Consider the following 27057-nt stretch of genomic DNA (forward strand, 5'->3'; position numbering starts at 1 on the left):
CGCCTCCTTCCGCCTCTGAGGTGGAGTTTGTCCCGCCCACCCCCCCTGTCAGCCGGGTTCCGCTTCCGGTTGGCAGGGCGCTGGACTCCAGAGAGTGGTTGCTGTGGTGGTCGCCATGGGAAAGTCAGATTTTCTTACTCCCAAGGCTATTGCCAACAGGATTAAATCCAAGGGGCTTCAGAAGCTGCGCTGGTATTGCCAGATGTGTCAGAAGCAGTGCCGGGACGAGGTAAGTGGGCCCGCGATGGCCCCATCCCCTAGGAGGGCCCCGGTGGGAATCCAGGTTCTGGTCCCTGACTAGGGGGCTCAGGGCGCGGATCTCGGGCTCCGGGTCTTGAGGCTTCTGGGGTCTGCAGTGGGCGAGTCCACTGCCCAACAGTAGAGACGTCCTTCTCTACAGTCCTGTCCTAGCGACAATCTGTGGTCTTTGACACCTCCTTCCTCCCAACTTGTCCCCACCCCCAGGATAGGGTGTCAGAAAAGATTTTACAACCTCCTGGGGGCGCGAGTCGTGTAGTGCCAGATGCACGTCGGGACGGCGACAGACGTAATCAGTGACTTGTCTTGGCTCTCAGAATCGGAATGATTAGGATACACACCCCTTTTGAGATCAGGAAAAAGGAAAACGAGGCTCTTCCACAATACTCATCTAACAAGCATTTAATGAGCACCTACAATATGCCAGGCCCAGAATAATGTGGTTAAGATTATTGATTTATCTGGAGTCAGACTGTCAAAATTATGAAGTCAGATTCTGCCACTTATTACTAGCAGTGTGGTCTCAGGCAAGTTATTACTTACATTCCTTTTGCTTGTTTACTTATCTGTAAAGTGGGAATAATAATTGTGCCTACTTGTAGGATTGTCGTTGAGTTTCACATGAGTGAAGCAGATGTAAACTGGCTCAAGGGATCTTTGGGCAGATCTTGAAGACCTATGCTGTGCTGTGGAGCTACACTTTTCTCCATTAAAGAGGTAGAAGATGAACGCTGTTGAAATGAGAGCAGGCCAGTGATGTGATCATATTTTCCCCTGGAGAGTGTATCCGCTAGGGGTGAAAGAACATTGAGGAAATTGGACTAGTCCAATTCAGTCTTTCTGCAAGTGGGGGATGAGATATTTCTCTTTTCATTTCTCTTTAGTTCTTTCTATTTAATGAATATCCACATATCCATTGCCTAGTGCAGGTGTCCTCAGACTTTTTAAACAGGGGGCCAATTCACTGTCCCTCAGACCACTGGAGGACCGGACTATAGTTTAAAAAAAAAAAAAACTATCAGCAAATTCCTATGCACACTGCACATATCTTATTTTGAAGTAAAAAAACAAAACGGGAACAAATACAATCACACCACCTCATGTGGCCCTGGCCTAGTGTCTTAGTGGCTTAGATTGCTATAACAGAATATCATTAGACTGGATAATTTAATTGACGGAACTTTATTTCTAAATATTTCTGGAGGCAGAGAAGCCATCGGAACTGGCCTGGTCAAATTCTGGGGAAGCCCCTTTTCCTGGTTTGCAGACAGCTGCCTTCTGTGTCCTCAGGAGGTGGAAGGAGCAAGCTCCAGTCCATTTCTCCTCTTATGAGAGCACTAATCCCATCATGTGGGCTCTACTCTCAGGGCCTCCTCTAAACCCCATGACTTCCCAAAGGTCCTGCCTCCTAATGTCATCCCCTTAGGGGTTAGGGTTTCAACATTTTGAATTTTGGCAGAACACCAACATGTAATCCATAACATCCAGATTTAAAACACTTTAAATATTTTGCCATGTTTAGTTTAGTTTTTTTTTTTTATTTTCAGCAATTTTATTTTATTTATTTATTTATTTATTTTTTATTAAATCATAGCTGTGTACATTGATATATTCATGGGGCATCAATCACTAGCTTCACAGACCTTTTACCAAGTTTTACATATACCCTTGTAAGATGCACTGCTGGTGTAATCCCATCAATCCCTTTCCCTCTACCCACCTCCCCCCTCCCTCCCCTCCCTTTCCACCTTCTCCCTATTCTTAGGTTGTAACTGGGTTATAGCTTTCATGTGAAAACCCTAAATTAGTTTCATAGTAGGGCTGAGTACATTGGGTACTTTTTCTTCCATTCTTGAGATACTTTACTAAGAAGAATATGTTCCAGCTCCATCCATGTAAACATGAAAGAGGTAAAGTCTCCATCTTTCTTTAAGGCTGTTTAGTTTTATTTTGGAGTAAATTACAACCATCAGGATATTTCAGCCCCAAACACTTAAATAGGCATATGTAAATTAGCAGGACGCTTTCTTCCATAACCATGATGTAGGTCATCAACATAAGAAAGTTAATAAAAATCTTTCTGTATTATCTAATACACATTCCATATTCACATTTCCTCTATTGTCTCCCAAGTGTTTCTTAAAGATCCAATCTAAAGACATGAATTGGATTCAGTTATTAAGATTTTTTAAAAGACTTTAGTTTTTAAAATAGTTTTAGGTTCATAGCAAACTAGAACATACAGGAATTTCCTATATAGACCCTTCCCTCAAAGTGTACCCTCTCCCCTATTATCAACATCCTGTGGCAGGGTGGTATGTTTGTTATAGTGGATGAATCCACATTAACACATCAGTGTCACCCAAAGCTCAGAGGTGGGTGTCACTCTTGGTGTTGTCCATTCTGTTGGTTATAAATGCATAATGACTTGTACCCACTATTACAAAATCTTACAAAATAGTTACATTACCCTAAAAGTCCTCTGTGCTCTGGGTTATTAAGACTTCATTCTAACTTTGATTCTTTCTAAATTCTAAATTTAGAATAGAACCTATTCCTCTCTACCCTTTTCATCTTGACATTGCCTTGCTGTGGGAACTCGGCCAGTTACTGTCTTGTACCATTCACACTTTGTTGAATTGTTTTCTTCTGGTCATTTTTTGCCTTCATCTTCTAGATCTTACATTTGATCTTTGCCAAAGAGGCCAAGAAGCAATTCCTCTAACTCTTACAGTTTCTGTCAACTGGAAATGAAATCTGAAGGCTTAATTGGGTTCAAGTTAAACATTTTGAGGAAAAATACTTTATAAGTTGCTCTTGTACAGATTAATACTTTGTAGTATTCTTATATAACCTTTTTTTTTTTTTTTGCAGTTTTTTTTTTTTTTTTGGGCTGGGGCTGGGTTTGAACCCACTACCTCCAGCATATGAGGCCAGCGCCCTACCCCGTTGAGCCACAGGCGCTGCCCACTTTGTAGTATGCTTTATAGATGATCTTGTCTATTTCACAGTACATCATGTAATGAAGTCAATAGTATATCGTAGGGATAAATTGAGTAAAGGTGACAGCCTATAAAGTAATATCGAAAAGTAATATTTTCTCCCTTGAAGAGCAGTTGACTAGTGGACTGATATTTTAAAATCATGCCCATATATCTGGATTCCTTAGCATTCTCGTTTAAGTCACTTCTTTTATTGGGAGTTGCAAAGTGGTTATTTTTCTAATTATTTCAACATTTATTATTGGCTGCCATTCTTTCTATTTTTTTTGGTGAGGCTGAGTCTCTCTCTGTCAACCCAGATTAGAGTACAGTGGTATAATCACAGCTCACTGCAACCTCCAACTCCTAGGTTTAAGTGATTCTCCTGGCTCAGTCTCCAAGTAGCTAGGACTACAGGTGTGCTATTTTTTTTTACTTCTGGTAGTAAAGGGGTCTAACTTGCTCAGGCTGGTCTCCAGCTTCTGGCCTTAAGCAATCCTCCTGCCTCAGCCTCCCAAAGTGGTGGGATTACTGGTGTGAGTCACCCCCCCAAGCCACATTTTTTGTACAAGTGAGCTTTTGCACATCAACTAAGACTATTTGCTTATTCTGAAATGCAGTTCTTGGGAGAAAGGAATAAATGATTATTTCCTTTCATTCCCAGTTTTCAGAGTTAGGCTCTTTTGGTGGTTCTGGGCCTGTTTGCTTTTAGTGTTCATTCCTCTTCCCTATCTGGGAGGGCAACCGGGGGGAGGGCAACATTGAGCCCTGCAAATCCCTTCCCTTGTCTTCTGTCTACTTATACTGGAAGACGGAGCAGGAGGAAGCTTGGAGCCAGAGTATTCACCTCCCCATTCTACTCGTGGACTTCTACAGTTTAATAGCATTATTCTGTTTTCAATTTATGGAAAACTATACTGATTTTTTGTTTATGAGGTTGATAGCAACTTTTCTTATACAATAAATTTAAATAATAACTGTGACTCTTACAGATAGTATACAGATGAAGTAAAAATTATATGGGTGGTCTGTGGACTAAAGATTAAGAAACTGCTTCAAGTGAGATTGACTGGAAAACAGGACAGTGAAAATGGGATTGAGCAGAGGGATGGGAAATGAGTTATTAAGAAGATTGAATAGATTTACTGGCAAATTAAATACAGAAGAATTAGAAAAAATCTCAGATGTTGCCCAGGTTCCTGGGCTCAGTGATTGGATATGAGATGGTTCACTGAATAGGTGATGTAGGAGAGGTGTATTTTCCTATCTATTACTTGTGAAGAATCAGGTTCAAATAGTGAGTGGAAAACATAGAAACTAAGGCAAGACTTGTATGTGTTTTTACAGCCAGCTTAAGAAAGTACAGATTTAATATGTTGAACAATGTAACAGGCCACAGTGTATTTTAGATAAGGAGATGAAGCAGAGTGAAAGTAGTTTTGGGGGTGAAAATTCACTAATGATCCATCTCACACCATTTGTATAGTATAACACCGTGTGAAGAAGGTGCTCAATAAGAAATGGCGAACTTGAGAACGAGAAGGGAAATCACTTTTCTCTTACTGTGCCTAGTGATGTTTCTTACTAATGCCTGTTTTCTACAGCACGATTTTGCTCTCTTTGATCTCAAGGATTATTCTTTGAGAAGCAGAGTTGCAAAGCTCAACTTCATAAAAAATATTTTAAAAACCTGATAGGATAGTTACAACTAGTGATTTGATTATTTTTTTACAATTTATCATCAAAGAGCAGATTTTGGGGGTTTAATTAAATACTTCTATTTAGAGTGCATTTTCATAACCTAAATCGGAATTTAACTACTACCTTCACATTTTTTGTAGAATGGCTTTAAGTGTCATTGTATGTCCGAATCTCATCAGAGGCAACTATTGCTGGCTTCAGAAAATCCTCAGCAGTTTATGGATTATTTTTCAGAGTAAGTAACTCAGGGAACTTCTTATCACATAAGCTTTATTCAGGTGGATGTTTAATAGATGGTTAATATTTTATTTGAGGTTCTATTATTTCTTGTATGTTAACATGATAACTGTATTCTCTGTATGTTCAGTTTTTATCTCGAGAACTTTTTGTAGTGTGAAATTGTTATAAAACTGTTTCTTACAATGTAGTTTTTTCTTTCATCCACTTAAAACATATGAGACTTTTTTTCCTTCTAACCCACTTGTGACTAATACAGGGGCCCCACAGGCAGACTCCCAGAAGTCAAGGCCCTTTCTCCTGTGTGCCTCTGGATGATCTACTTAGCTTTTCTGTTCTTTAGCTGCTCATCTATAAAATGGCACTAAAAATAGCAACCTCTTCCAAGTATTCTTGATCCTCTGTAGGGTTTATATAAAGATTCATTGAGTTAATACTTTTTTTTTTGAGATGGTATCTCCTGCTCCTGGCCTCAGGTGACCCTCCTGCCTCAGCCTCCTGAGTAGCTGGAACTACAGGCGCCGGCCACCAGGTCTTGCTCTTGCTCAGGTTGAGCTCAAGGTATCTCTCACCTGGGCCTCCCAGAGTGCTAGGACTATGGTGAGCCACTGTACCCAACACTCTTAAAAATTATTGGAGACCCCAAAGAGCTTCTGTTTATGAGAGTTACATGTGTCAACACTTAGAAATCAAAACTGATTTAAAAAAATCAAAACTGAGACATTTTTAAAAATATATTTATTAGTTAATTTTAAACATAACAATATACATATTATATGTTAAAATTTTTAAATGAAAAGTAATTACATTTTCCAAATCAAAAACATGCTTTGTTTTTTACATTTTTATGAATCTCTTTAATGTCTTACTTGATAGAAAACAATTGGATTCACACATCTCTCTCTGTTTGGTGGTTGAAAAGCTTTGACTGAAGCACAGAAAGAAAATCTAGCCTTTACATACATACATAGTTGGGAGGGGACAGTATTTTAATAAGCTTTCCAGATAAGTTTGGATATTATTGTTTAATACTGTATCAAAACACAGTGTTTGGCAGTTTCTTAAAGATTAGCTTCAATGTGGAATCTGGGACCAGGTCAGTGAGCTTTCTGTGCTGTTACATTACAATCTGTGGGTCATCTTCTACTTTGGGTGGGTCTTAGACCCACGCACAGTTTTATAACATCGTGCACTGATTGAAATATACCGTCTTACTGAATTTCACAGATCTTCCAAATGGTGACACTTTTTACCAATGTTACTGAATCATATTCACTAACATCAATACTGATGCCCTCAGAAACATCTTTAAACATTGGGAAGCTTATCAGACTCACAGTGGCAGATACTACTGTGCAAGCTCAAATTTTATCATCGGCAACAGCTACTGTCAGTTGTTTTCCCTAATGTGACAGGCTCACTCTAATTTTCAGAAAATGTATGCCAATACCCACCACAAAATGAGTCTATATGTCAGTTGTTCTTTCATGCTAAGACGGCGTTCCATGAAGAAGACGTTTCAGCTCCCACTTCAGGCACTCGGGTGCTTTTCTCAGACAGTTGTTGTACAGCAACAGAAGTGATTTGTTCATAATTCTCATTTCACCACACAGAATGTTGGAAAGACGTGTATTTGAGGATTGGGTAATTCTTACTGCAGGTGCATGGCGGTGGGAGCACACTGGTTGCCAGCGAGGTATTGGTGCCCTCTGCCCTAAGCTGTGTTGAGCTGCCAGCAGGCTCACCTCCTTTAGTGCAAGTAACAGTGACAGTGGCAAACATTGTTTACCTGCGAACCACCTAAAACCATCTTGAATACACGGGGTTAAGTGTGACACATAGTTTGGGACCTAAGTCATACAACCGGAAACCCCATTCTGGCAAGAGCTATCTTTACCTTCCTTCCACCCTCCTGAAGAGTCGCTCCCACCTTTCCCACCTTTATCCTCCTTGATCTTCCCAGGATAATGCTCTGAACTGTACTGCTCTGTGCCGGTTTTCCCACTCAGGAGGTTTTCCTCCCTCCATGGTCTTCACGCCTTCGCACTTTCTTTCTTCCTTACCTCCTCCGCTCTAAGCTCCTGGAATGTAGGGAGTTCTTCACGGTGCTCACTCCACTTCTTTTCATCCCAGTCCACACAGTCTCCATAAGTCCCCCTGTTCTTTTAACCATTATCTTTATGTTTGGACAGAGCCTCATCTTGATGTTCATTCCTAATAGCAGTTTTGAGTTATAGATTCCCACCCCTACCCCTCACAGCCCCCAGGATAATTCTAACCTGTGTTTTGAAGGCCATTGCAAAGTCAACATTTTTAAAGCTGAACTCGTATGCCTCCCACCACACCTGCTTCTTGTCTTGTGTTGGCTGATAGTCATCTACCCAGACTCCTAGCACAAACCTCGAGTTTTCTTGGAATTCCCTCTGGTCACTTCTCCATAGAATGCTCTTTTAAAGGACATCCTTTCCATTGTCACTGCCAGAGTAATAGCTCTCAGCATCTTTCATCTCGAGTACTTCAGTGACTTTTTCCTGGTCTCCCAACCTGCGGCCTCGGCCCCTCCTGTACATACCCTCCTGGCATCAGAAGCGCCTGGGGGCTTGCTCACAGGGCGCAGGCCCTGCACCTGCTGTCTGAGATAGGGGATCTGGAGTTTGCATTTCTGTCAACTTCTCAGGGGATGCTGATGCTACTGCTGTGAGGACCACAACTTAAAAACTGTTGTTCTCTCCTGTCCACCAGGGTTATCTCTTCTAAATCACAGATTTTAACAAATTACAAATTAAGCCTGAATTTTATTTTTACTTTCCACCCACATCTTCCCTTTTATTCTGTGCTGCCCTTCCTCACCCTCATTTTTATCTGCCCTAAACTTTACCCAAATTAGGTTGAGTGTCATTTTTCAATTGTGATGCTTTCATGTCCTGTGCCAGCTGGAAATGGCCTTCTCTGCCAGTTCACTTATAAAAGTTTTATTTATATTTCTTTGCCCATATTAAAATCACCTCTGGGTATCTCCCTTAACTCTTTCTGCAACATTTTGTTGCATTTCTTTTCAGTTTAACCTCCCAGTATGATTAGTTGTGCTAGATCGTAACCTCCTTGAAGGTCACAGTTTATGTTGTATTCACTTATGTTTATCTAGCTCAGATGGACACATTAAGTGCCAGATTCATGTAGAAAAGCAATGTTGTTATATAGGTAGAATGAAGCTATACTGCCACGTTTGGCACCATTAATAGATACCATGAAGGAGAACCAGGCGCAGTGGCTCACACCTGTAACCTCAACACTTTTAGAGGCCAAGGCAGGAGGATCACATGAGGCCAGGAATCCAAGACTATCCTGGGCAACACAGCAAAACCCCATTTCTACAAAAAGTGAAAGTTGTACAGGTATAGTGACACATGCCTGTGGTCCCAGATGCTCTGAATGCTGAGGTGGAAAGATTGCTTAAGCCCAGGAGTTCAAGGTTATAGTGAGCTATGATCTTATCACTGTACTCCAGCCTGAGTGACAAAGCAAGACCCTGTCTCAAAAAAAAAATACAAAGAGAGATAGGAAGGATCCTCTCCAAATACATGTGGTAGCTTTCGCTATGGCTGCTTACTAAGATAAAAAGTTTCCATTCAAAACTAACTTTTAACTTTTAATCTTTTTTTTTTAATCTTTAATACTTTAAAGCTATAATCTTTGGGGATTCTTTTCTTGTTCAGTTTTTAAAGGTGCAACAGATATTCATACAGATGTTTTATATTTTATTTGGGCAGTAAAACTCTGTGATTGCTTAAATTTCAGGAAGATGATGTTTAAACTTAATGCTCTCCTTTCTTTCTTTATAGGGAATTCCGGAACGACTTTCTAGAACTTCTCAGGAGACGCTTTGGTAAACATTTTAAGTATTGCACACATAATAACTTTATTACCTTACAATCTTCTTAGGGTCAACCGAGTGGTATTTTGTTCTTAGGCACTAAGAGAGTCCATAACAACATCGTGTACAATGAATACATCAGCCACCGAGAGCACATCCATATGAACGCCACCCAGTGGGAGACTCTGACTGATTTTACCAAGTGGCTGGGCAGAGAAGGTGAGAAGGAGAGATTATGTGAATAGTTGTTATGTGGCTCCATTGATGGAAGAGAGAGAAGCACCATAATTTCTATCTAAATTCATAAAACAAAGGATGCAGGGCACTTGGAAAACTGGAGGAGAGGAGCAAAGTATTCCAGGATTGATATGTTTATTATAATTGAATGCAAACGTTTGGAATAGTTCTTTGGACAGTGATCTGTCACTGACATGATGGTCTCCATCCTCCCATCTCCCACTTTTTTTCTTTACTCTGATCTCAAGGTATTTTTTTTTTAAGTTGCCTTTTCTTTTCCCTTCTCTAATCTTCACAGGATAAGAAGTTTGGGGTATGAAAAAGGAGAAAAATTTTGTGTCAGTGTTTTGTTTATCCATTGTATTACTTTATTCCATTTTAGAGGAATAAGTTTTGTTTTATATTAACAGATACCATGTATTCATTGAATATTAAATACTTAGACAGGCTTGATAAGGTACAGCTGTCCCTTAATATCTATGGGGAATAGGTTCTGGGACCTCCCACTGACAGCAAAGTCCACGGATGCTCAAGGCCCTGCTATAAATGACAGTTTCTGTGTGTAACCCACAAACATACTCCTGGATACTTAAATCATCTCTAAACAACTTACCTAATGTAAATGCTATATGAATAGATATTATACTATTGTTTAGGGAATAATGATTAAAAAAATATCTGTACTAGTTTGTTACAGAGACAAAATTCATTTTTTCCCTAATATTTCCCATCTGCTATTGGTTAAATAATCAACAGCAGATGGGAAAGTCCACAAGATATGGTGGGTTCACTATACTTCTTTTGTATGTTTTCCTTGTTTAAGTATGTTGCCTTGTTGGGACAGTGGCTTATAACTGTAATCCCAGCACTTTGGGAGGCTGAGGTGGGAGGATCACTGGAGCCCAGGAGTTCTAGGAGTCAATGAGCTGTGATGAGACACTGTTTCACTCCAGCCTGAGCAACAGAGTAGGACTCTGTCTCTTCAAAATAAAATAAAAAGCTTAAAAAAGGCTCGGTGCCCGTAGCACAGTGGTTATGGCTCTATCCACATGCACTAAGGGTGGTGGGTTCAAACTCAGCCCCAGCCAGCTAAACAACAATGACAACTACAACAAAAAATAGCTGGGCATTGTGGCAGGCACCTATAGTAGTCCCAGCTACTCGGGAGGCGAGGCAAGAGAATCGCTTAAGCCCAAGAGTTTGAGGTTGCTGTGAGCTGTGATGCCATGGCAGTCTACCACGGGTGACATAGTGAGACTCTGTCTCAAAAAAAAAAAAATTAAAAAATAGTTGCCTCAATCTAACCATTAAAAATCAGTATAATAATATTTTCTGTTTTAAAAGACAAAGAAAATATCCCATTTGTAGTATCTCAGTTTCATTAAGTATAAGCATGAAAAACTTATATGTGACATGAATTTGTGTATTTGAATATGTTTGTCTTTGAATGAATTTGTAAACAAATATTCAGAGATGGAACAATTTATATTTACAGTTTGCTTTGGATCTATGCAGATTTGTGGTGTCTGTTGCTTTTTTTAAGGCTTGTGCAAAGTGGACGAGACACCAAAAGGGTGGTACATTCAGTACATAGACAGGGACCCCGAGACAATCCGACGGCAGCTGGAACTAGAGAGAAAGAAGAAACAGGATCTTGATGATGAAGAAAAAACCGCCAAATTTATTGAAGAGCAAGTGAGAAGAGGTCTGGAAGGGAAGGAACAGGTGGGCAACATATCCTCCAACGTAAGAAGATCCAAAGAAGCAAAATTTGTTGTTGTTGTTGTTTTCTTTTTTAATCTTTGCATCAAGTTTTTATAGACATTGTTCATAACTAAGAGAAGAGGTGTTGCTATGGTGTCAAAGCACACGTTTCAGAGGTGTTCTGGAGTTAAGACGGACCTCACTTCAGTTCCTGACTTGCTAACTTCACGGTCTTGTATAGTTACGTAGTATAATCTTTCTGGACCTCAGTTTCCTTGTCTCTAAAACAGGGACACCACCTAATGGGACAATATGTAAACATAATTTCAACTGATTGTAACAACAGCAGTGCTGGAGGTAAATGGACGGTGTGGGGACCACCGGGCCAACACTGACCCAGCCTAGGGGGATAAAGAACATTGGAAGGTACGGACAGCCCCTCAGCTGAGGAGAATGTGCAGAAACCAGGGGAGGCAAGGGGTTCAGTGTGAGAATAAGTAGGTCAAGGCATTTTTTTTTTAACAAAAATTTGACAGTGCTTTCTGTAGGCCAGTACCTTTCTAGGAACTGGGAACACATAGTGACCAAAAAATGCAGAAAACTGGCCCCCGCAGCTTAAGTTCTAGCCATTGTATGTGAGCAGGAAAATACAGCCTGGTGCGTATGCAAAACTACTGGCCAGTTAGTGTTTTTTAAAACTTGTCCCAAAACTCACATACATCAACTAAAGTATATGAAGTGCAGTAACCTTACTTGTACACACAATTCAAAGAACTTTTTTTTTGAGACAGTCTCACTGTCACCCTGGGTAGAGTGTTATGCCGTCATAGCTCACAGCAACCTCAAACTCTTGGGCTCAAGCGATCCTCCTACCTCAGACTCCCAAGTAGCCGAAACTACAAGTGCCCACCAAGATGCCCTGCTAGTTTTTTTTTTCCTATTTTTAGTAGTGACAGGGTCTCATTCTTGCTCAAGTTGGTCTTGAACTCCTAAACTCAAGTGATCCACCTGCCTTGGCCTCCCAGAGAGCTAGGATTATAGGTGTGAGCCACCATGCCCAGCCTGAACTTTTACAAATATGATGGGGCGGGGGAGAGGAGAGAGTGAGTCAGTGCAAGTACACACACCTGTGTAACCGCCACCCAGATAAGGACACAGAACATTTCCTTCCCTCACACTCCTTCAGTTAATACCTCTGTCTCTCAGAAGTAACCACTGCTCCAGAGCCACTAGTGATTATCAATTAGTTTCATCTGTTCTTGACAGATGTTATAAATGTACTCTTTTGCGTCTGGTTCTGCAACTCAAAGCACAATGTTTGTATGATTCATGTGTGTTCTTCATTCTTTTTTTTTTTTTTTTTTTTTTTATAGAGACAAGAGTCTCACTTTATGGCCCTGGGTAGAGTGCCATGGCGTCACACGGCTCACAGCAACCTCCAACTCCTGGGCTTAAGCGATTCTCTTGCCTCAGCCTCCCGAGTAGCTGGGACTACAGGCGCCCGCCACAATACCCGGCTATTTTTTGGTTGCAGTTCAGCCCGGGCCGGGTTTGAACCTGCCACCCTCGGTATATGGGGCCGGCGCCCTACCAACTGAGCCACAGGCGCCACCCCCTTCATTCTTTTTTTAATTGATGTATAATATCCCATTTTTTGAATGTGACAGTTTATTCATCCTGTGCTGAGGCAGCTCTCAGCTGTTGGCTCTTAGGAAGACAGCGGCTGTGACCATTGTTGTGCACATCCTGTTTTAGCATTCAGTGTGAGGAGTGATGCTGGGAGTAGCAGGCAGTAAGAGGTGCAACCCGGGTAGTGACCAGGCTAGGGTCAGCATTACACCACGCTAATTAAACTTCCTGATAAGCGAGGCAGTGTGTGTGTATGTGTGTCTATTACGACATTGCATTAATAGATACCCATTTTTTAAGGAGTTTTCTATACTAAATTAAAACAGGAACAATGGTTAAAACTGCTGTAATTATAAAATTTAAGCCCTGGCTTAATATTGAAAGCTATTCTTGAAATTCTCACATTTTTCAGAAATTTAAACCTCTGTATTCAATAGAGGAAATATAATTTCTTATTATGGGAATTAGGAAGGATTACATCTAGTTCAGAGGAAACTCGTTTACTTTTTGAAATAACCTTGTTTGGTAATGTTATAACTTAACATTACAAGACCTTCCCCTTATTTTGTCACACTCTTCAGGTAGATGCATACCCTGCCTTTTACTGTCTTACCAGTATCTTCACCTTGAAAGGCAGGGGCAACCCTGCTAATCAGTGTGTCCTCATTCTGGGTCTCAAAGTATTAATTATTTTAAATTAGTGTTATGTTCTTTTACCTTGCTGTGTGAAATACTACTTGGTTATTACCTAAGAAAAGATTATTTTAGCTAGATCTCTCAAGAACTTTTTTTTTTCATTTTGAGACAGAGTCTCCCTCTGTTGCCCAGGCTAGAGTGCCGTGGCTTTAGCCTAGCTCACAGCAACTTCAAACTCCTGGGCTCAAAAGATCCTCCTGCCTCAGCCTCCCAAGTAGCTGGGACTATAGGTGTCCACCATGATGTGTAGCTAGTTTTTTCTATTTTTAATAAAGATGGGTTCTCACTCTTGCTTAGGCTGGTCTCTAACTCCTGAGCTCAGGTGATCCTCCCACCTCAGCCTCCCAGAGTGCTAGACTAGCGTGAGCCACGGTGCCTGGCGAAGAACATTTTTTTATTAGTAGAAATGACAGTTAGGGGCTGCGCCTGTGGCTCAGTGAGTAGGGCGCCGGCCCCATATGCCGAGGGTGGCGGGTTCAAACCCAGCCCCAGCCAAACTGCAACAACAACAACAACAAAATGCAATAAACTAGGGGTTGCAATCGTATTAAAAAAAAAAAGGGCGGCGCCTGTGGCTCAGTTGGTAAGGCGCCGGCCCCATATACCGAGGGTGGTGGGTTCAAACCCAGCCCCGGCCAAACTGCAACCAAAAAATAGCCGGGCGTTGTGGCGGGCGCCTGTAGTCCCAGCTACTCGGGAGGCTGAGGCAAGAGAATCGCTTAGGCCCAGGAGTTGGAGGTTGCTGTGAGCTGTGTGAGGCCACGGCACTCTACCAAGGGCCATAAAGTGAGACTCCGTCTCTACAAAAAAAAAAAAAAGAAATGACAGTATTTAGGAAAAACTTACTATGACAGGCACCTATGCTAAGTGTTTCCTATTTTTTGTCCCATTTAATTCTTATAACAACTCTAAGCATATACGTTATCCCAATTTAAAGAGAGAATAACTGAGGCTTTTAGGGAGATGATGAGGCTAACAGATTACAAAGCCGAAGGGCTATAGGATGGATTTCATATGTGTGATTTTATTTGAGTCTATTCTAAGGCTTATAATTATTGCACTAAATCATACCATCATATGGAAAGATTTTGCTTTTTAAAGTAATGCTCTGGATAAGATTCCTGAACTTTACTGCCTTACGTGTTGTTTCCTCTTTAAGTTGCAGTGGAAATAAAAAGGTGAACGATAGTTTGAAACAGAAATCTCCTTTTTTGTCCTTTAGAATAATTACCAAGTGGAGAATATTTGCAAAGCATCTAATTAAGATATTAATCATCTTGGAGTTGCCTTACAACACAAGTAGCATGCCATAATTTAGGCCTATTAAATATTGATAGCAAATAAACAGTGAATCAAAACTTTCAACCTTTTTGTTTTTTAGGAGGTCCCTGTTTTTACGGAATTAAGCAGAGAAAATGATGAAGAGAAAGGTAGTTTTAATTTTCCTTTTGTGTGTGTGTTGGCTTTGCTAAAATGAGCAACATGTCAACATGTCTGGTAAAAAGGCATCTGTCTGGGTTGGATTATTCTTATCTATAAAATGGAAAGGAATCCTAATGAATCAGATGCAATACCATTAGCCAAATAACAAAATTGACTATAATTAGCCTACACAGTAAGGAAATATCTTGCCATAATAAGAATCCCAGAGGTAAGGTGGTTCTGTATGCTATATTGACACAAGGTAGCTGCCAACATGCCAGCCCTCACAACCAGAATCAGCACTGTCCAGAGAATGGCAGGGAGCATCTTTTCTGGAGTTACTATAGGAGCAGGGAAACTTTTCCTAGGATACAATCCTGCCACCAGGCTTCCTTTTGAATATCATTGGCCAGATTCGTGTCACATATCCACCTTAAAAGCAGTCATTGGTTGATTGGTTTAATCAACCAGAATTTACCCTAGAGATGAAGATGGTGTTGCGTCCGCTAAGCCACAGGCAAGAGATATGGATAAACCAACTTGGAGTACTGTTAGCCAGGGAAAAGGGGGATGAATGGGGAAGCAAGCAGTGTAGTCTGCTACAGAGACATGACATGTAGGGTCCCTCTTAGGTCTCTGGGTGTCAGGCTCGGACATTTTTTCCAGGAATATGTGATCTTTTGGATGGGAGCGTTTTAGCTCTCTTTTATTTAAGATTCCTGTGAATTCTTCTATGAATACCTTGTGGTATCTTATCTGATAAATTTCAATTATCATTTTCTTGAAATATACATATGGAATGATAATCTTTTTCTTCTAGTTACATTCAATTTGAATAAGGGAGCATGTAGTTCCTCAGGAGGAGCATCTTCAAAGTCAAGGTGAGCTCTAATCACAGGTACCTTGAAACTTTTGGGTTTTTGTGAAATGTAGGTGGTTATTACATGTTAAAGCATCATAAATCATTTTTTTCTGGTTACAGTTTTCTTCTTTTTTGATTTTTGTTGCTTGGTTGGGAGTTTGTTTGATTGATTTTTAGCAGCTGTTATCAGCCCGTGTATGATGAGATTTGATCTTTTGAGGACAGACTTGTTCTGATTAAATGGTTCACATTGGTTCACTGTGAATCCTCCATACAGCAGTTCTGCACTATTATAAAACCATTTATCTTCTTATCATAGCCCACATATCACAGCTTAAATGTTAACTGGCATGTACATTTTTCTTTTACCCTCTGTGTTGTGGTTTTCTAAGAATAGATACTAAGGGGCGGCGCCTGTGGCTCAGTCGGTAAGGCGCCAGCCCCATATACCGAGGGTGGCGGCTTCAAACCCGGCCCCGGCTTAACTGCAACCAAAAAATAGCCGGGCGTTGTGGCGGGCGCCTGTAGTCCCAGCTACTTGGGAGGCTGAGGCAAGAGAATCGCTGAAGCCCAGGAGTTGGAGGTTGCTGTGAGCTGTGTGAGGCCACGGCACTCTACTGAGGGCCATAAAGTGAGACTCTGTCTCTACAAAAAAAAAAGAATAGATACTAAGTAGTCAACTCCTTAGCACTGTAATGACAGTAACACACTGGGTTTCTACCAGTCATCTAAAAACATCTCATTTAATCTTTGTATTTGAGTTAGGAGGTGGAGATATTATTATCTCCATTTGTAGATGAGGATTTCAGACTTGGCAAAGTGAATCAAGGTCCTAACAGAAGAAAGTTCAAACCCTGACGTTCCTAACACCGAAGTCTAAGCTTCCATCACTCTGCTGTACTGACATTGGGGGCCCTCACTGAAAGGGGAGCAGAGGGTGCAGGGAGTTGAGGACAGGACGGGTTCAACGTTCTGGTAGTGTTGGTCATCCTGCAAGAGATGCAGGCAGGCCCTTCATTGTGTTGGCTAATCTGCTATAAACGAATTCTGTAACAAGGTGATTCTGTATTGAGAATTTTGCACTTTGTAAGCATTTCTTCATGTATGGTTCTTGTTAACCAGCCTGGTTCTTCTTTTCATCAGTTCTTTGGGCCCGAGCGCACTGAAGACGATAGGGAGTGCAGCATCGGTGAAACGGAAGGAATCCTCCCAGAGCTCAGCGCCATCCAAAGAAAAGAAGAAGAAATCTGCGCTGGATGAGATCATGGAGGTGCGGCTTGTGAGCTGCTTGGGGGCATTTTAGCAATTAGAGGGATGATATAATTTAACCCTAAGGAAAGTTGAATAGCTTTGTGAATCATTAAATATTACAAAGTTAGGAAATTTTCATAGGTGAGTTAGGGAGTAGGAGCCTAGCTGCAGTTCCATCTGAACAGAGTTGCCCCCACCCCCAGGAGATTCGGTTTCTCACCTCGAGTGGGGTCTTTGAAACTCTCCATGCAACTATGTTCAGTACAGTTCAGTGGGAAATTGTGATCCCTCATTGGTACCCTCTCTCCTCCAACTAGTAGTCTCCTTCCCGGTGCCTCTGAATTCCTGTTACCACCTCCTAGCTAGCAAGAGAAAGCTAGCTGTCACATGATGCGAATTTTCTTTTTTATTTAATTCAATCCAGGCACAGTGGCTCAGACCTGTGATCCTAGCTCTGTCAGAGGCCGAGGTGGGAGATCACTTGAGCTCAGGAGTTCGAGACCAGCCTGAGCAAGAGCAAGACCCTTTTCTCTACTAAAAATAGAAAAATTAGCCCAGTGTGGTAGTGGGTGCCTGTATTCCCAGCTCCACAGGAGGCTGAGGCTGGAGGATGCTTCAGACCAGGAATTTGAGGTTGCTGTGAGCTCTGACACCATGGTACTCCCAGGCAGCAGAATGAGAGTCTGTCTCAAAAAAAATAGAATTTTAATCCAAAGTAAGATGGAAAGTCAGATCTACTTTTGAATATAATGCATGCTAAATTTAGAATAGTCCTTGTTCATATTGGAAAGCTGCAGAGTTTAAATTGAGGTTTAAAATCAACCAAAAATTCATTTGTTGATCCCATCAAAAGTTGGTACTGAGGGTTAACTGCAAGCAGTCAGGAAGGGGAGAGTTGAGATGTAGTGCAGTGAGGGCCGACAGGGCTTTTTTCCTTCTGGTTACTCTTATATCTGTTTTTCTTCCCTGTGCTTCACTTAGTGTCATTTTCAATTTGCTATTAGACGGTATTCTTAACTGTGCAATGCTCAACTGGCGCAAGAGTTACATATTTACTGCACAAACACACAGCCCGTTTTCCAGCTTTCAGAGCAGGCAGGGTGGTGTGGCGCTGCCAGATGGACTGTCCGTACTGGCCGGACAGGGGTTGCTTCTATTTGCTTTCTGGGGCACTTGACTTGCTCTAGCACATGTTTTTTTTAAATCCAGGGTTTTTTAAAAACAGAAAACTAATTATAAATAATGTTTATTTGTATTTATCAGAACTTGCAAATGAGCAAACTGTATCATCTGTCTTCTGTAAAGTATGTGAAAAATAGTGTTATTTTCCTACGTAGAATAGTATTTTGAAGTAACTTGAGGATTTTAAAGAGATAATCTTAAGGCGGTCTTCTGTGTTCTGCAGATTGAAGAGGAGAAAAAAAGAACAGCCCGGACAGATTACTGGCTGCAGCCTGTGAGTATTCAGCTGGAGTTTAAGTTCCCAACTAAGTTCAAGTGAAAGATTTGAGTAGCATTTGATATAAATTACTGAATTTCTCAAACATCTGTAAGTTGTATATATGGATTTACTCATAATTTCTAATGCCTTTTCTTGCTATTGGATCTTTGAGTTTGGTGGCAGCTGTGCTGGAAGGTTTCTTCTTACTTTAAGCCAGTTATGTTTCCTGAGTTTGGTGCTGAATTTATGTATGAATATCTTAACTTGGAGCCAGGAATTTTCGATTTTCACTGTCAGACAAAATGTTGTGTTTTCAGAAATGGCATTAAAAGGTAGAATTGTAATTGCCGAAGTGTTGGTTTTTAATTTATAGCTTACTGAAGTTAGAGTATCTATTAGGTGCTTTGCAGGAAAAAAGCAGGTTTTAATTTTACAATCTCAAGGAAGTTTTATGTTTTATTGCTTATTTACTTTTTTTTTTGCAGTTTTTTTGGCTGGGGCTGGGTTTAAACCCACCACCTCCAGCATATGGGGCCAGCGCCCTACCCTGTTGAGCCACAGGCGCTGCCCTGCTTATTTACTTTTTATGTATTTAATATAATGTAAAAATAATTTTTAAATATTTAATAGTTTTTTTAATTATTCTTTTTATGCTTTTTGTTGGACTTACTAAGATGTGAAGTTTTCATAAACCTTTCAGGGTGCCTTAATTATTCTTAAAGAATCTGGTTTATCAATAATAGGGAGTGAAAAATCATACTTGCATATCATTTCCATAATTTCTGATTTGAGAAATAAAATGAATAAAAACCTCAAAATGGGGTCCAGGATTCTAATTCGAGAAAGGCTTCATAATTGTTTTTCTAAAAGCATGAAAATAATTTGGTTTCTATGTTTTAGTTTATTTTCTTGGAAGCATTTCCACAGTTGATCACATGCAGGATCATGAAATAAATTATTTAAGATGAAAGTACTAGCTGTGTTAAATAGAAAATCAGCACTTTGTATGAATTAGTTATTTCTCATCACAGCCCTCTAAGGTCGTTCCTGTTATTGTTGCCATTGTACAGGTAAAGAAAGTAGGGCATAAAGTAGAACCATCACCCCAGGGTCCGCTGGGGAGTGGAGAGGAGGGCTTCCCTGGCAGTCTGAGTCTGTAAGTTGTGCCCTCCGTGTCTGCACAGTTCAGCCCCTGTGTGCTGATCTGTGAGTGGAGGTTTGGACGATTACAGACTCAGAGGTATCTCATGAGATAGAAAAGTCTAATTTTTGTACTTACAAGGTTAATAAAGGAAGGACTTTTAGGTAAGAAACCATCTGTGAATTTTGATTTGTTTTCTCTATTAGAGTAACTGGTATTTGAATAGTAATAGTTTCATATATTGCTTATTAAATTATAATCAAGATTTTACTTAAAATAGTAGTTCTTAACCAGAGAATAATTCAAAAGTTTAAACTTGATAATTGATAATTTTCTTTTTCTTTCTTTTTTTTTTTTTTTTTGTAGAGACAGAGTCTCACTGTACCGCCCTTGGGTAGAGTGCTGTGGCGTCACACGGCTCACAGCAACCTCTAACTCTTGGGCCTACGCGATTCTCTTGCCTCAGCCTCCCGAGCAGCTGGGACTACAGGCGCCCGCCACAACGCCCGGCTATTTTTTGTTGCAGTTTGGCCGGGGCTGGGTTTGAACCCACCACCCTCGGCATATGGGGCCGGCGCCCTACTCACTGAGCCTTCTGTTTTCTAGAGGGTTTCTTTGTGTTTATAGGCCAGTTATGTTCCCTGGGTTTTGTGCTGGATTTCTGTGTGAACATCTTCATGCACAGAAAATTTCTCTTTGATAATTTTCTGTTTTTGTTGCAAGCGAAGATCAGCTAGCAGTCCTCTAATGACTCAGTGTCCTTCAATTTGAAGTGGTCAGTGTGTGTTAATATAGCCAGGAATCCACAGAGAGAGACTTGGAGGGCTTTCTTTCTGAACTCAGAAAAAAAGTCATTTCAAACAAAGTGGTGTGGGTAAGAGTCAATAATACAGTGATGCAATAAATTATCTTCCATTAGAGTGTCAGCCCATAGTGTCTTTAAAGAAATATTTAGCCCAGAAATATTATGGCTTAGTCAGGGAAGTTGTTTTAGCAATAATTAGCTTCATTTAGAAAGTTTTAGAATGGAAGCTTTAGAGAGACCATTCAGGTTTTCCCTTAAACATGTCTTTTGACTATGAAATATTCTTTCCCCTAAGTCCTGACTAAATTTTTGTTAACATAATTTTAAGCATGGCTTTATGAAGTGTTTGTGACAAACTCTTTAATATATTCACTTGAAATAGCAAATATGGAATCACTGCAGTGAATGTAGCAGTAAGTTGGGCAATTTAATTTTCATTTTTAGCAGTTAGGTAATCCAAATCAGGAGAACAACTATAACATGTAAGGAGGCAAAGTTAGAATTCATTAATGCAAAACAAGCCCAGACTTCTATCCCATTTGAGAATTAGATGCTTAGAAGTACGATGTAATCTGGAGGAATCACATTTGTATCAAAAATTGAAAGACCATTGAGAAGATTGTCCGGCATGTGCTCTAAGGCTCCATTCACTGCAATGTCCAGTGAGACTCTTGCCATCTGAGTTCATCAGCAATGAGCGCTGACCGTTTAATACCCTTGGCACTTTTCACTTCCGAAATGGGGAGGAAAAAGCTGCCTATGAAAGACATGAATTAATAGAGTTGAAATTTATAGATAAAAGTCCTAGACACCAAAAAACCTTCAACTGTAGAAATCAGGCATTTTGTAAATATTTTTCCTGTCTTGGTAACCATGTTGAACAAAAGGAACAAGAAATAAAGGATTACTAAGGAAATGTTTTGTCCTTGTTGGGAAGGCTTAGCACTCTGTAATTTCTTATTTAGCAGAAAAATTACATTTTGCTATGGTTTTTGGCGAACATGATTTAAAAGGAAAAAGCAAATCAGAAAAGATGATTTGTGTCTTTTCCTTTCATCTTTTGTTGTTATTATTTTCTAGGAAATTGTCGTAAAAATTATAACCAAAAAACTGGGTGAGAAATACCATAAGAAGAAGGGTGTTGTTAAGGTAAGAGCTTACCATTATGGGTAGAATTGTGAGGGAAGCCGCGGGTCATCCTGTGAAGCTATTTTGGTGTTTCTTGAAAAGCAAGCCCTAGTCGCAGAAGTATTACACCTGAAGTTCCTGATTATTCCATGAAAAGGAGGCTGAATTCATGACTGTTAGAGAAATATTTCTTTTCCAACCATAGTTTGTATCTAACCCTGGACTGTTTTCTTACTGGGGCAAGTAACATGTATGAAATCCCATGGGCAGCTCTTCAAAAACTCAGCCTGCCTGCCTTGTTAATCAGCAAAATACATTGTTTTTAAGTGAAGGGCAGTATAAAGTTCAGAGGACTCACGAGGGCTTCCATGTGTTTTGCCTGAGAAAACTGTCTTTTGGCTACTCTGGGATTTTAAACTTTTTAACAACATTCCAGTCCTTTTATTCCTTTTGCTTTTCCTAAATATAGTTTTATCCCAGCACCAGGCCTTGCGCATACCTGAATTGCTCTTCTACTGTACTTTAAAACAGGCAAAATTACCCCTCCCACTAGATTTCATAAAGTCTTATTCTAAGGTCACCAATGTCTTGTTTTTTTCCAGATGAGAACCTTAACTGAACTTTGAATCGAGTTCCTTATTGACAACCAAAGACTGAGAAATCATATGTGGAATCTAGAAAATAGTGTCTTATCTTTTGACTGGAATTTCATTTGTTTTCGTTTTATTTACTTTTATCCTTTTAAATGAGCATTCACTTATTTAATTATACAAGTGTTAATTTTCCATGACAGGAAGTAATTGACAAATACACGGCTGTTGTAAAGATGATTGATTCTGGAGACAAGCTGAAACTTGACCAGACTCACTTAGAGACAGTAATTCCAGCACCAGGTAAATGTGTTTGTAGACCATTTCATACGTATGTCATCAAAATGAGCAGTTCCTCTCTTAGAACCAGGGGGTTTTCATGTTTTGTTTTGTTTTTATTTTGACATTACTTGATGGTTATAGACATGTTTCCATTTCGGAAATGCTGACTGCCAGTGTGACTCTTCTGCATCTGACTTCCGGTGTTGGAACAGTGGGCTCACACTGATCCCGCTGTCTTGTGGCAAGAATGGATGTTCACCTTCCTAGAGTACATATTTTTTCTGAAGCAAAACACAGACATATATGGGTAGAATTTATTATATTAGCCTTGTTATTACAGGTTGAATATCTTTTATTCAAAGTGCTTGGGTCCAAAAGTATTTCAGATTTTGGAGATTTTTGGATTTTGGATTTTGCACATATATAATTGGATATCTTGGGGCTGGTACCCAAGTTTTAACATAAAATTCATTTATGTTTTATATATGCTTTATACACATAGCCTGAAGGTAATTTTATATAATATTTTGAATAATTTTTAATTTTAACTATGTTTTGACTCCAACCTGTCCCATGAGGTCGGATGTGGAAAATTTTTTATATATATCTCTATCTATATATCTATCTAGATAAATAGCTAAATAGATGGTTTTTAGAGATAGGATCTAGCTCTGTTGCCCAGGTGGAAGTGTAGTGGTACAGTCATAACTCACTGAAGCCTTAACTCGTAGGTGTAAGTAATCCTCTTGCCTCTTGATTAGCTAGGACTATAGGTGATGCTACCACACCTGACTAATTAAAAAAGAGATGGGGTCTTACTATGTTGCCCAAATGTCTCAAACTCCTGGCCTCAGGTGATCCTCCCACCTCAGCCTCCTAGAGTGCTAGGATTATAGGCAGGAGCCACCACACTCAACCAAATGTGGGATTTTCTACTATGGCATCATGTTGGTGCTCGTAAAGTTTTGGATCTTAAAGCATTTTGAATTTCAGACTGGGGGTGCTCAACCAATAATACGTATATAGGCTTATATATTAGATTGTCTAATCACCTCGGATGGGGATTTGAGTTGTTTACGGCTTTGGGCTGTTTTAAAAAAACTGCCATGAGCATTCATGTACAGGTCTGTGTGTGGATACATTGCTTTCTCTTGGGGTACTTAAGTGGCTCAGTCGTATGGAGGCATAAGTTTGAATTTGTATAAAGTTTCCAAGCTGTCTTATGAATTTTAAAAAGAGACAAATTAAAGCAAGCTAAATTTTCATAATTAAGAACTTCTAGTCTAGGAAAGGGTTTTATTTTTCATTATGTTCATCCAGTGGCTGTGATGAAAAATGTGGGTGTTTCTTTGCATTAAGGTTTATATTCTTTCCTATTGTAGGAAAAAGAATCCTAGTTCTAAATGGAGGCTACAGAGGGAATGAAGGTACCCTAGAGTCCATCAATGAGAAGACTTTTTCAGCTACTATAGTCATTGAAACTGTAAGTTTGTTTGTACAGAGAAAACTTCAAAACTCTTTGAAAATGTGCCATAGTTTTTCTTTTAAAGGACTACTCTTTTACTGTAGAATTTGGGTTTTTGTGTGCCTTCCCTGATATTTGGACATCATAATTTTGTTTTGTTTTTTTTAAAGAGACAGAGTCTCACTTTGTTGCCCTCGGTAGAGTGCTATGGCGTCCCAGCTCACAGCAACCTCCAGGTCTTGGGCTTAGGCGATGCTTTTGCCTCAGCCTCCTGAGTAGCTGGGACTACAGGCACCTGCCACAATGCCCAGCTATTTGTTGTTGTTGCAGTTTGGCCCGGGCCAGGTTTGAACCCGCCACCCTCAGTATAGTGGGCCGGCGCCCTACTCACTGAGCCACAGGCGCCACCCTGTAATCTTGTTTTTTCCAATGACTCAGCCATAGCTAAAGCATTTTGTTTTCTGATTACAAAAGGAATGTGTGCTCATTGTATAAAACCTGGAAAATATAATTTAATAGAAATAATTTTTAAAATTACCCATAATCCTCCAGCCTGCTATAACCCCCATTAGTATTTTGGTCTGCAATAGAAAAGGGCCGTACTGCCTGGAGGTGCAGAGAGGCTAGCCAAGGATTTGCAGCCAGTTTCAAAGGGAGGGAGTATTTGTCCCCTGTGGGCTTTTGCCTCTCGGTCTCCCTCTCACCTTTTGTCCTCCATGAGAGGGGCCCACTTCCAACGCTCTTTGGAAGTGTTCTAAACTTTCTCTTGGTTCTTCCTAAATAAAATCTCTTTTAAAAAAAAAAAAATATATATATATATATATGTATACACACACACACATGCATATTTGCACACATACATATTTATTTTTTTGGTCTATTCTTTTCCAGTCTTTGTAGTTTATAAAATTGTATACACATGTGCGGTTTTCTCACTTGACTCCCCCCCTCTACATATAATATAAAACTCAATTTGGCATAGCAAAATTAATAAGGGTACTATAGTTAACAGTTAATGGGATGGGACCCACAGAGTCAACCATTTTTTCAAATGTCCACCCTTCTTCCACAAAGCATTTAAGGTAGCAGAGATCAATACTGTAAATTTAAAGAGCTCGATATATAGGTATAGTTAGGTTTTTCTTTTTTTTTTTTTTTTTTGAGACAAGGCCTAGCTCTATTGCCTGGGCTAGCATGCAGTGATTTTGTTTCTTTAAAGTTTTTTTTGTTTGTTTGTTTTTGTTAGACAGAGTCTTACTATGTCTCCCTCGCCTCAGCCTCACAAGTAGCTGGGTCTACAGGCACCCGCCACAACACCCAGTTATTTATTTATTTATTTATTTTTGGTTGTAGCTGTCACTGTTGGTTAGCTGGCCTGGGCTGGGTTCAAACCCGCTATACCAAGTGTATGTGGCTGGCTCCGTAACCACTGTGCTACGTGCGCGGAGCCTACCTGCTAATTTTTTATTCTTTTCTTTTTTCAACCTGTCCCCATTTAAAAAAAAAAATTCTGTGTTTGTATGCACATGTATTTGTTTTCTGTCTCCAAGTTTTCTCTGAGTCATTTGAATTGTTCAAGTAGTTTCTCCTCTTTTTATCATTTCTGCCATCTTAAATTTTAATGTCAGTTACAATATTTGAATTTATGTATTTATTAAGCAGATTTTTAAGACCTAATAAATTGTTTCTGAACAGCTATTTGCCTAATACACTCAAATGTTTGGCTCACACCTTATTCTCTAGATATGCAGTTCTTATTAGCAAAGTGTAATTGGCCATAATAATGAAGAATTCAACCTAGGTCGTGCACTATCTGGGAATTTATTTCCTTTAAATACAGTGATTATTATATATTAAAAGAATGACAATTTCAAAAAGCATTTTTTTAGGAGAAGTTATTCTCAGTTAAAAGAAAAGTTTAAAACCTTAGTCTAGGCTTAGTGTCTTCATAGTCATCGTGATGTTGTAAGAGGAAAAACTTTCAAATTTTAAACAAAAGATTTAATAATAATAATGAGGTGAAAATTATTGAGCTCATAGATTAAATTCTAGGTATTTTTTTAGCACTTTCTATGTCTTAATTCATTTATGTAATGAGTTACATAATTCCCATTGTATAAATCCCAACAACCAATAATACAGGCACTTCTCTTACCCCACTGGCAGATAACCAGGCCCAGAGAAGATTTTAAGAGACTGAAGCTCAGAAAGGTTAAGTCACTGGCTAAAAACAGGATTTGAACTTGGTGGGGTCTGAGTCCAGACCTCATATTCTTAGCTTGTGTGTTCCCAAGTTATATCCCCTTTGGTGATAGATAATGTCTTTGTTTTTGTTGCATATGAAGGAAAGAAGAAAATAAATTTAAAATTGGGTGCATTTTTTATACTGTAGACTTACATAGCAGTTACAGCTAAACAAGACATATTAGGGTGTCTGTATTGCTTACAGGAGTGATATTTGCTATGAAAAAGGGAAAGAAAACTCAAAATGGTTAACATAACAAACACGATAGAAGTGAACTTCTTCTAAATGGGTATCCTTGCTCAGGGAATGGCTTTTGTCCCAGCGGTAATTTGTGAGTCGGGGTCCTCTCAGCTCCCTGGCTGTGCCGTCTTCAGCAGGTGGTGTCTCCAGCTGTCATGCTTGTCCTTCAGGCAGGAGGAGATGAGGGGCACGTGGAGGGAAGCACGCCTGAGCCGTCGCCTCTGTTCACTTCCATGCTCTGGACTCAGTCCATGGCTGCACCTAACAACAGGGCGAGCCAGGAAGCAGAGCGGAGGCTGCACAGCAGGCGAGCTCTGCCACTGTGTCTATGATAACACATTGTAGGTGTGTCATCAAAGAAGACGGGGTAGTTCTCAGTGAGAAGGCCGAAGATTGTCTGTAAAATTCATAGAGTTACAGAAATGCTAACTACCTTAATGGTGTTTCAGGGATATGGAAAAGGTAAATTTGTATCTCTAATTGTGGTATCTTTTTTTAACATATGTGTTTTTAACTTCTTAAATTATTTTAATTTGTAGGGCCCTTTAAAAGGACGCAGAGTTGAAGGAATTCAATATGAAGACATTTCCAAACTTGCCTGAGTTTGAAAATTTGTCAACAACACATTAAAATCTTAAAGCATCAAATTGGTGTTCACCAAGGCATTATGAGACTCTACTGTGTTAGGGTATTTCTTTTGTATAAAAGAAATGGAGTTTTGAAAATATTATTGTATAGTTGGTTAGCTAAACTTATAGACAAATATAATAATGTCTCCTGAAGTATCAAAACTATGGAATTTTGCCCATTATTTTTGTTTCCTTTTGTAATATTTAATGATTTTGTATCTTCATTAAAGAATGTTATT

General features: G+C 39.8%; 1 protein-coding gene across 3 annotated transcripts; it reads left to right on the forward strand.

Annotated features, from left to right (window-relative positions):
* Nucleotides 1-23: 23 nt before the first annotated feature.
* KIN (Kin17 DNA and RNA binding protein) lies at nt 24-27057 on the forward strand. 3 transcript variants are annotated; one of them, XM_053572144.1, is made up of 14 exons: nt 91-229; nt 861-975; nt 5081-5175; nt 9020-9063; nt 9148-9270; nt 10832-11013; nt 14699-14747; nt 15560-15620; nt 16745-16871; nt 18258-18308; nt 21320-21388; nt 22161-22260; nt 23622-23722; nt 26729-27057. In XM_053572144.1, exons 2-14 carry the CDS (start codon nt 937-939, stop codon nt 26789-26791), a joined length of 1104 nt encoding a protein of 367 aa, XP_053428119.1. In that variant the 5' UTR covers nt 91-229; nt 861-936; the 3' UTR covers nt 26792-27057. The 3 variants fall into 3 exon arrangements, with proteins under 3 accessions (XP_053428117.1, XP_053428120.1, XP_053428119.1); XM_053572142.1 differs by lacking the exon at nt 861-975 and having other exon boundaries at nt 24-229; XM_053572145.1 differs by lacking the exons at nt 861-975; nt 5081-5175 and having other exon boundaries at nt 65-229.

This window comes from Nycticebus coucang, chromosome 20 (assembly GCF_027406575.1).
Source record: "Nycticebus coucang isolate mNycCou1 chromosome 20, mNycCou1.pri, whole genome shotgun sequence".
NCBI lineage: Eukaryota > Metazoa > Chordata > Mammalia > Primates > Lorisidae > Nycticebus > Nycticebus coucang.

Bases quoted from the DNA above. Each gene is read 5' to 3' on its own strand.
- KIN (XM_053572142.1), top strand. From the start codon at position 116: ATGGGAAAGTCAGATTTTCTTACTCCCAAGGCTATTGCCAACAGGATT. The intron at 9,271-10,831 runs GTGAGAAGGAGA...GCTTTTTTTAAG, and splicing joins CAAGTGGCTGGGCAGAGAAG to GCTTGTGCAAAGTGGACGAG. The intron at 21,389-22,160 runs GTAAGAGCTTAC...TTTCCATGACAG, and splicing joins AGAAGAAGGGTGTTGTTAAG to GAAGTAATTGACAAATACAC.